The sequence below is a fragment of the Alligator sinensis genome, unplaced genomic scaffold (genome assembly GCF_000455745.1).
Source record: "Alligator sinensis unplaced genomic scaffold, ASM45574v1 scaffold118_1, whole genome shotgun sequence".
Lineage (NCBI taxonomy): Eukaryota > Metazoa > Chordata > Crocodylia > Alligatoridae > Alligator > Alligator sinensis.
Window position 1 is genome coordinate 4,001,581 of NW_005841850.1, and position 9,341 is coordinate 4,010,921.

General features: G+C 46.5%; 1 protein-coding gene across 6 annotated transcripts in view; it reads left to right on the forward strand.

Annotated features, from left to right (window-relative positions):
- The window catches only part of KSR1 (kinase suppressor of ras 1), a 94,156-nt gene extending 89,212 nt beyond the window's left edge, over positions 1–4,944 (forward strand). For all 6 annotated transcript variants that reach the window (XM_025210581.1, XM_006016088.2, XM_006016086.3 and 3 more), the window contains one exon: positions 734–4,944. In XM_025210581.1, the coding sequence (XP_025066366.1) occupies positions 734–812 (79 nt within the window). In that variant the 3' untranslated portion in view covers positions 813–4,944. The remainder of the gene's footprint in view (positions 1–733) is intronic.
- Positions 4,945–9,341: the final 4,397 nt, after the last annotated feature.

The following is a 9,341-nucleotide window of genomic DNA, read 5'->3' on the forward strand; positions in this document are numbered from 1 at the left end:
GATCAACAGCAAATAGGCAGAGCCCTTTCTCCCCAGCACCACCCGGGGTGACAAGGAACAATGGTCATAAGCTGATGGAGAATAGGTTTAGGTTCGAGATCAGAAGGCAATATTTTACAGTTAGGGTGGCCAAAATCTGGAACCAACTTCTCAGGGAAGTGGTCCTCGCCCCTACCTTGGGCAAATTCAAGAGGAGATTGGATGATCACCTGTCTGGGGTCTTGTGAACCCAGCATTCATTCCTGCCTCTGGCAGGGGGGCAGGCTAGATGATCTGTTCAGGTCCCTCCTGACCCTAGCTACTATGAAACTAAGCTGCAGGCTAGCAGTGTGGGGAATGCCTGCATGTGCAGTGTGTGGCTCCACCTGTGGGCCTGCAGTGCCACATACTGCACATCTGCACTCGGCTGGATGTGGCCCGAGTGGGCATTTAACACCCATTTTGTGCTTTTTTAAATACTTGCCTTAATTTTTTTTTTCTGGCATTTCTCCACTCCGAAGCAGAACAGACTTGAGCTGGCTGCACCCTACCTTGCAGACTGTGGGAGACAGGACTTTGGCTAAATCCTGTTAACAAGGCTCAGTATTGCTTGTTTAAACCTTTTTTGCTGAATGACCTTGCATTGTGTGCGATTGCTGGGTCTAACCCATTATGTTTCCTTTATAGGACTCTATAATAATGTAAGGCAAATCAAAAGTAATTTTCTCTCCCTCTCCTTCCCCACTTTTTCCAGCATTAACAGTAGCAAAGTTGTCCTCCGTTTTGAAAGATTTGGCTTGGGAATCCTGGAACCAAGTAATCAAAAGATATAGCATGGTGTGTTGTTGTCTCGTTGAGTGTTGTCTGCCTGCTTACACAACCCGTCAGAAACCTTCATGGCATCATCTGAACCATGGAACTCATGCAGCCACCCGGGAATGCCACGCAACCATCCATTCAAACTGCTGGGTGTGATCCGAATTCTGCCTAAGCACCAATGGTTATTTAGAAACGTTGACAGAAGTGGGTGAAACTCTTTTTATGTTTAACATTTTTTTTTTTTTTTAAACTGTTGTTTGAAGTGTGAGCATTCAAACATCACTGAAAAAGAACTAGTTCTTGCTGCATGTGTGGACTAGCTCAGGGCAAACTTTTGCCCTCCAAGCATGCACACAGTTTCTGCTGAAGCCAATGGAAGTTGCTTGCGTGAGAGAGAGTCTAATGCAAGTGGTTTAAACGAGATGGTCCCCAGAATCTTTCCCCAAACCAACTGCTAAAACAGAACCATGAGCATTTCCTCAAAGTCTGATAACCTCTGCACTGCGGTTTATTTGAGCTAGTAGCTGACCTCCCACTCAGGTTTTCCACAGTATCGTCCAAACTTTGGGCTAGTTCCAACCTCAATTACTCTTGCAAATCTGGACTTGGTTCTCATTCCTGGACCACACTCTGTTCAGGTCTAAAACAGAACAGAATCCTGAATAGCGATGAGAACAAAACCTCTTTCTCGAAGACTCTCTCTTCATGGCAAGGGAGGATTTTCAAGAATGGCCTCCTGGGAGTAGGTATCCATTTCCCAGTGAAAGCCAGTGACACTCGAGTTTCCAAATCCTTCCATGGTCCACTAGGATTTCACCCTTCCTTCATGAATGTAATTTCTTAGTAATTGGTTACCATCTGCACTCTGTCGTTGCACTCATGTGGGAGTTGAGGTCTCCATTTACAGTGCAAGACAATGTGTCCTCACAGTACCTCTGGGCCTTATTCTGGGCTTTCTTGCACTGGTAATTGGGAGCATTTACTCTGATTTTTTAAGTGTGTAATTGCTGCCAGCAGGGGAAAGAATAGCAGAACCACATCTGTACTGTTTACTACAAGTTGAGGGGCAACAGCAATAGAGACTGCTATCCACACCACACTGCGGCGGGGTCTATAAAAGCCCTGCTCCTGACTTCAGCATGGGGACGCTGATACATGAGACACTCTGGGCACTTTAATTACAGTGGCTCTTGGAGCCCGTCTAGTTAAAGCACCACCCCCAGCACATGCATGAACACCCTCCATGGCTATAATGCTAGTTGAGGAGGTGAAGGCAACAGAACAGAGGAAACCATCCATTCACTTATTCTGGGGCTGAAGTTCACTCCTATACATGAGGTTAACCTGGCTACTACAAAAGTCCCACATGAGGCCGGATGTGAGGCAACTTGCACAGAGACATCAATTCCTTCTTTTCTGGGGTTTCAGAATTAGCAAAATCCAGTCCTGTAAATGAGGAATGTGATGCATGAGACGCAGTGCTACATAGTTCTTGCCTCCTAACCACAGCTCCGCTTTCAGTTTCAGCACATTTTTCCCCTGCTTTTTAACCAAACCAAGCCCAAAAGACAATTGCCTCATTTCCTTTTCGTGACAAGCAGGTTATGCAGCGCATGGAGGAAAACTACCTGCATCTTTCTTGCTGGGTCCCAGCCTGACTCGGGGGCTAGAGCAACTGATCTTTTTTAAGCAATGTGTATTTTGGGTGGAAACCAGAAGTGACACAACCTTTATTCAGGAAGACAAGTTGCATCTTGCACCTCCTGAGCAGATATGTCCCCTACTGTTAACCTAAACCTGAACACCTAAAATACCTGGCTTTGTTCAGGGCTAGTACAGCTGAATCACTCCCCTTGCAAGCTGAACTGCAGATGTCACACAGGCGAGGTGCAGATGCAGCCAAGCTCTTTTGTGACACTTTGCAAAATAGCCCAGGCTGCCCAAACTTCACACAGGGATAGGCCAACTGTACAGCTGAAAAGAGTGCAAACTAGCCAGGGAGAGAGGTTTGCACAATGCAGGGCAGGTCAGTAAAATAACTGTGCTAAGTAATGATAAATCACCATGTACGAGTCTTGTCTGCAGGTTTATGTAACTACATAGGACAGAACCAGTCAAGGGCTCCCTACCACCCCGTCAGATGCACAGCAGATGCTCCATTACACATTCATTCCAGCAGCGGCAAGCTGAGCAAGTGCTGCTTGGTACTGACACTTGAAGGAAACAAACCCTTGGGGAAAGAAATCCTAGTCCTGCCAAAGCTGAGGAGGGTTTCCTGGGGAACCTCAGTGGGACAAGGATTTGGATGCACAAGAAGCCCTAAGGCTGCTGTCTCCATGGTTAGCAGCAGCTGCTGTCTCCACAGACATCTCACCACTTCTCAACTGTCGCATGCTTATACCACCCACCTGCCCCTTCCAAACCATTTGTGGAGCAGAGAAAATGGGGTTTGCAATACCCCAGGGGTGGGTGTGTGGGAGGGGCAGGGTTTTCACTAGTGGGGATGGCAGACACAGCTGGAACCCACATAGGAATATCCATTCCCCACTTCTAGCACGCTCAGTAAGATGGCGCAAAGGGTTTCTGAGTGTGGTGTTCAATGCACTGTAACAAATGGAGGCCAAAGATAACACGTGTTCTTTCTGTGGCAAATAAAGTGCTTTTAACTTGACTTGAATGTGAAGAAAGAACAGTGGGTTGCATGGTAGGAGCCAGGTCTGGCACTGAGGTACTCTTTCACCTTCCTCCCCTGAACCTATCTGTATGCGGAGCAAGTGATCTCCACCATCTAGCTACTGTTAATATCAACTCTAAAGAAAGGTCAAGTGATAGCATCAGGTTTAAGCAGAATCCCATTGCAAGAGGTGATGCTTACATATGGTTGACACAACATGGGCCTGGAGTTGGAAGGCAGTTCTTCAGTGCATCTCAAAATTACCTTCAGCAGATTTAAGGCTGATGAGACAAAACCTCCATTGGCTTCAACATGAGTTTTGCCCGAGCACAGTAATGTTCTTTGCGAGTGAGAACTGTTTAATTCACCTTGAGCTCTGAAATGTCAGTCTTTCAGGTGACTGAGTTTGACTATGTGGCAGCAGTAGCCTCAGTGTACTCACTGCAATTCATTTCTGCAAGTTGCATGGGTTAAAATTGGACCCTGAAGCTAAGGTGCCCAAACCTTCTCCATGTGGGAACACACCTTAGCAAGGAAGTAGGGAAGGAGTCCCAGAGACTCTTTCTTCATATCATAAATCACCATTCACAGTCTTGCAAAGCATCCCTGGCTTCCCTTCACCACCAGCTGTCATCTCTGGCAACATGCTAGGGCCATGCAGGGGAAAGAAAAAAGGGTGAGGGGGGAAAGGTTGCCAATCTTCTAACAAAATCATCAGCTGAAAAGAGACAAAGCTAGCACCACATGATCAGTCAGCTTGGCACACCACTTTGATGCCCACTGCCCTGAATAATTAATGCATTTTGGAAGTACCCTGTACAAAGACCTGTGGCCTGTTCACATGTCAGCACAACACCCACCCCAATTTCCATGGGAATGGCTGCTTTAAAAACCCAGTGTCCCAACACATTATGGAGCCAGATTTTGATGTCTGTACTCAAATTGTGTAGCACATTACTCTGACTACAATATGCTGAATATTGCTCTGGAACAGTTACACTGGGGTGGAAAGGATTGGGCCTTTACTTTCCTTAGACATGTTATGAACTGATTGGAGCCATTACACTGCATTGTTTGATGGTCATTTGCTCGATTTCTTGTGGTGATGTAAGGGAGTGAATCGCACTGTAAGTCTGTATCATTTTAGACTTGTAAATGTGAAGCTGGCTGTACAATACCGCTACAATAACTACGACTTCAGTAGTGTATGTAAATGGAGTCTGTAATATGGTGAAAACGCGTTTTCTTTTCAAATGTGATGTAAACTTTGTACAGTAAAAACAAATTTTTTTTATATTTTCTATCAACCTGAGTGTCTTCCAGAATTGCTATTAAATTAATGAAAATGGTTAGTATTAACAAAGGGGTCTGTATTAGTTTATGCAACTGGCAAAAAAGTGCACTCTGCTAATGAAATTCTAGATATTTAGAATTCTTTTTGGTGAATAAATCTCTGCTCTGGACAAGACAAAGTGTCATGGAATTGTGGTTTTTGCATGTCCAACGTGTGTGCATGTGTGTACACACAAACACACACACATATATACAAAGTCAATCCAGCTCTAGGATACAAGCAGATTTCCACGTAGACTGAATACTTCCATTGTATCCCAAGCTAGGGTTGTAAACGCTGGCTCTATTCTAGAGAGTTTCGTGAGACGACACAATAACCATAATGAGTCATTATGTCAAGAAGGCAAATGCACATTACTATTAAATTTTAAAAACCCACTGGACTACTATATAAATCAGATTCATCATTTAATATTTATTTTAGTGAATGCCCTACCATTTATCTTCTGGGCGAGACTCAGCAGTCTCCTGGAGATTTATATCCAATTCCTGGAGACTCCAGGGCAATCCTGGAGGGTTGGCAACCAGCATTTCAGTGCATGGAACATCATATACTTTATTTGTATTACAGTAATACCTAGATCCAGAACATGTTTGTGACAGGTACTGAACAAATTTATAGGAGATTGTGTTGACCCTGAAGTATTTACAACCAAAGCAGACAAGACTGGGTGCATCTACACGATATGCTTAATGCGCAGTAGCGTGCCAGGCCAAAACCGTGATAATATGCTACCACATAATAGTATTAAGCTACTGCACAGTAAGTGTCACTAAAAAAAGGTGCCAGTGCTACTATGCAGTAACTGTCGTTATTGCACATTTACTTTGTACTTCATTAAGTACTACACTAAATAGTGTAAGTATAATAGTAATACTAAGTAGTAATAGTAATAAACTTGTAGACGTGCCCACTGAGGAGGAAAACAAGCCCAAAGAGCCTGAAGCATCTGTCCCCTGTTCACACACCCAAATCAACAGGAAATGTGCCAACCATTAAACGCAGTGTATAGAGATAAAAAGTACAGGGAAGAGGCAGGTAAGTGTGTGCCAGCAGAGTCACGTGGCTGCTTAGGGGATCGCGCTATCTGTTTGTTTTGCTAACCATCTGCTTCCTGCCTGCGTTTTCTTTGAATGAGAAGGCCAAACTGATTTAAAAATATGGATTGTGCTCCAGGAAAATCCCATCACAAGGCAGTATAGTAACTGTGATCAGGCCTGCACAGTAAGCTCACTGCCTGGCAGTGGCACTCTCCAGCATATCAAACTGCTGCCTTCTGAACCAGAAGCAGCATGGCTGTGGCTGTATGGTGCCATGGGCAGGCATCCAAGCAGAGGTGGGTTAACCAATACTATCACTCGGGGCACGTCTACACGGTGCTGTGCTTTAGTACTTCCTTGAAGTATAGACACACATGATCACTATGTCGCCAACAGCACACCGTATGGCGATATAGCGCATTGCTGTCGCTGTAGGGTGACGTGTAGATGCCCTCAACAGTGCTAGTTGGCCCTCAAAGTGATATGCAAAGAAGGTTACACTGCTTCCAGATGCACGGCCACCCTGAAGTTTATCGTTTAAATATGGCTTGAGATCCAAATTCTCAGTGAGTGTCAGTCAGTTAACAGCCATGTCAACCCTTACTGAAACATCTGAGCCTAACTAATTCAGTGATGGCATTAGGAGTTACTGGATTTACTTCCCATGGCAAATAAAAGGGGCCAAATGATTCAGGTTTCTGTACTAAAATATATATCTCACAGGTTAAAATGGTCCTCATCTATCCTCAAGGATAAACTGTAGGAGGCTTGGGTCATTTATACAGTGCAAAGGGAGGTGTGGACAACGAACTTTAGAAAACAGCGCAGTTAAAGGTGTCACTAGTTTGAAATGCTCTGTGCACTATAGGCTAACTAGTTAGCATAGCTGTTGTAGATAAGCTAATTAATGACAACCGATGATATGTGATCCCACAGTCTCATCTACTTCAGCAGAGGAGATGCTAGATTTGCTGGAGATCTCCCTTTCCAGCCTAGCTATTGCATAATCATGACAAATCATCCCTGAAGGATGATGTGGTCGAGATCCAGACATAGCTTGGAATTATGCAGCTCCACCCCACTATTCGCTAGAACTCTCTCTTGTTCCTGTAAATAAGACCACATGAATACTGAAATGCCTCCAAAATGCTCAAAGCTACTCCCAAGGGAATGAGCAAAGAAGTTGATTTAATCAGATCAGAACTTACACCAGGGCAGCATCAGTAATATATTACCCTTAAGGTAGGGATAGCCAAAATACAGCCTGTGGGCTGCATCCAGCCCACCAATGGATTGTATCCAGCCTGCAGCAGTACCCTCAACCCTTCCCAGCTCAGGGGCAGGGGGCAGGATTGCCAGGCAGTGACAGCACAGGGTAGCAGAGCCGCTTAGGGAGTTTTGGTGAGCTATTGTGGGCGACGGGCAGGGGAATACTGGCCTGGCCCACAACAGCTCACCGAAACTCCGTAAGTGACTGTCCAGCCCAAAAAACTCCCTACCCCTGCTTTAGGGTCATCAAACCTTTTTAAACTGGAATGCTAAGCACTCGGGTAGTACTCTCCCCAAATCAAATTTCCCTGCATCTCCAGGACAAGAAATGCAGCCTGGATGCAGAACACCTGAGGCTTTGTCGACACACAGAAGTCACACTGCTTTTACAACGATATTTTTTGACCCAGGTTAGTTTCACCACTGCAGACCCACTGTGAACTCTTGGTTTTGTTGAACTTGGAGCCAAGTCCGATCCGTTTCATCAGTGGGGCTCTCACTGGTTAAATTCACTGGTTACATGACTGGAGTTTTTGAGTTCTGCACTAACCTCCCAGCCTTAAGGCAATACAGCTGCTCCTGGAGTCCTGTTCCCAGGATGGCCGCACATGATTGTTCTCCCAGGACCCTGGAGAAAGTCAGAGTAGGAGCATTTGAGTAGTGTGAAGACAGCTTGCAAATTCCAGCTCTTGGGGTTCCAGCTCTCACCCCTTCACTAGACAGGTAGCTCACTGCCCCCTCCACGCACCTACAAGGCGGTGGGGCTACAGACCCTGGGGCCTTGCATCAAGATGCTCTGGGATTCTTTCCTAGTCAACTGCGGGATAACTTGTCTATCCTTTGGGGGACCGTGTGTCCAACGATCTTTGTATCACAGGACTGGAAAGAGTACAGCCCACTGCATTCATACACAACCGTTTACCCAAGTGTTCTCCAAAGTCGCTACTTCCAACCCTCATCCAGAACTACAAGATACCACACTGGAAACTCCCGAAATGTCCTACAAGGTGCCGGAGGGGGGACTTGGGCGCTGCCAGTGCCCTGCCAAGACAATGACAGACATAACTGCCAACATACCTAGCTGAGTGACTTTTGCATATAGCCTCACTACAAAGTGGACTCAATCCAGTCCTTACACTGCCAACCCAGTCACTATACTTCCAAACCCATAAGCAACCAGTGCCTCCCCAGTCTGGGGGAGCACCAGATTGCTGATGGGGGGTGGGGGCCAGTGGCTGATCATTGAGCCAGCGGTGAAACTGGAAGTACACTTCCGCCAGCACTTTTCATTTCATGGCTGGCACTTCCAGGGGGTGCATGGCCGTTCTCAGGGGGTGCATGTGCACCCGCCTACATGTCGCCAATGTCCAAACCAATTTCCGCACAATCAATACTGATTGTTTCAGAGCAACAACTATGGGCTGTGCTCCTGCCTCGGAAATCTCAGCCTGGAAGTACTTGCTGAGCAGAAGAGAACGTAGTTTCAGAGATGTTAGGGGCTGGAAGGGACCTTACAGATCATTGGGTCCAGCCCCCCTCCACTTGGGCATGTTCTGCTTTTCTGGATTTTGACTTTGTTTGCCGAGTAAGCAGACTAACCTTCGGCAGCACGTCACCTCCCGTGACACAGCAGCCACGCATAGCACTAAGAATACAGGTTTCCCTCGCCAGCACTGGGATTAGGTTCCTGAAAGTTCCCGCGGTTGGCAAAACCATGCTTAGCAAGACAAAAAGCTGATGGGAAAAATGGCAGGTGTACACGGCCACAGAAAACCGTGGTTACTCAAAACTGCACGCTGTGGTAGCCAAAACGGCATACAGAATATTAGGCATGGATACTCAAAACTGTGGCTGGCAAGGGAAGTCTGTATACCGATACGGCCACAAAACCAGCGTTGGGATGGGAGTTCGCCACGGGGTTATGATGAAGTTGGGTTCCCCCGCGGAGCAACAGAAGCAAAAGTCACTCAATGAGGTAAGCTCGCTGCGATGTCCGCCGTTGCCTCAGCAGGGCGCTGGCAGTGCCCAAGTTGCAGCTCCCAGCTGTAGCTCAAGTGTTCCCCGCAAAGCAGCTGAGTTACTAACGACACACACACACACATGCACCCCCCCACCCCTACCACATACACACATGCAGCACCAACCCCTCCCACACACACACACACATGCATGCACCCCCCCACACATGCACCCCCCACCCCCACCA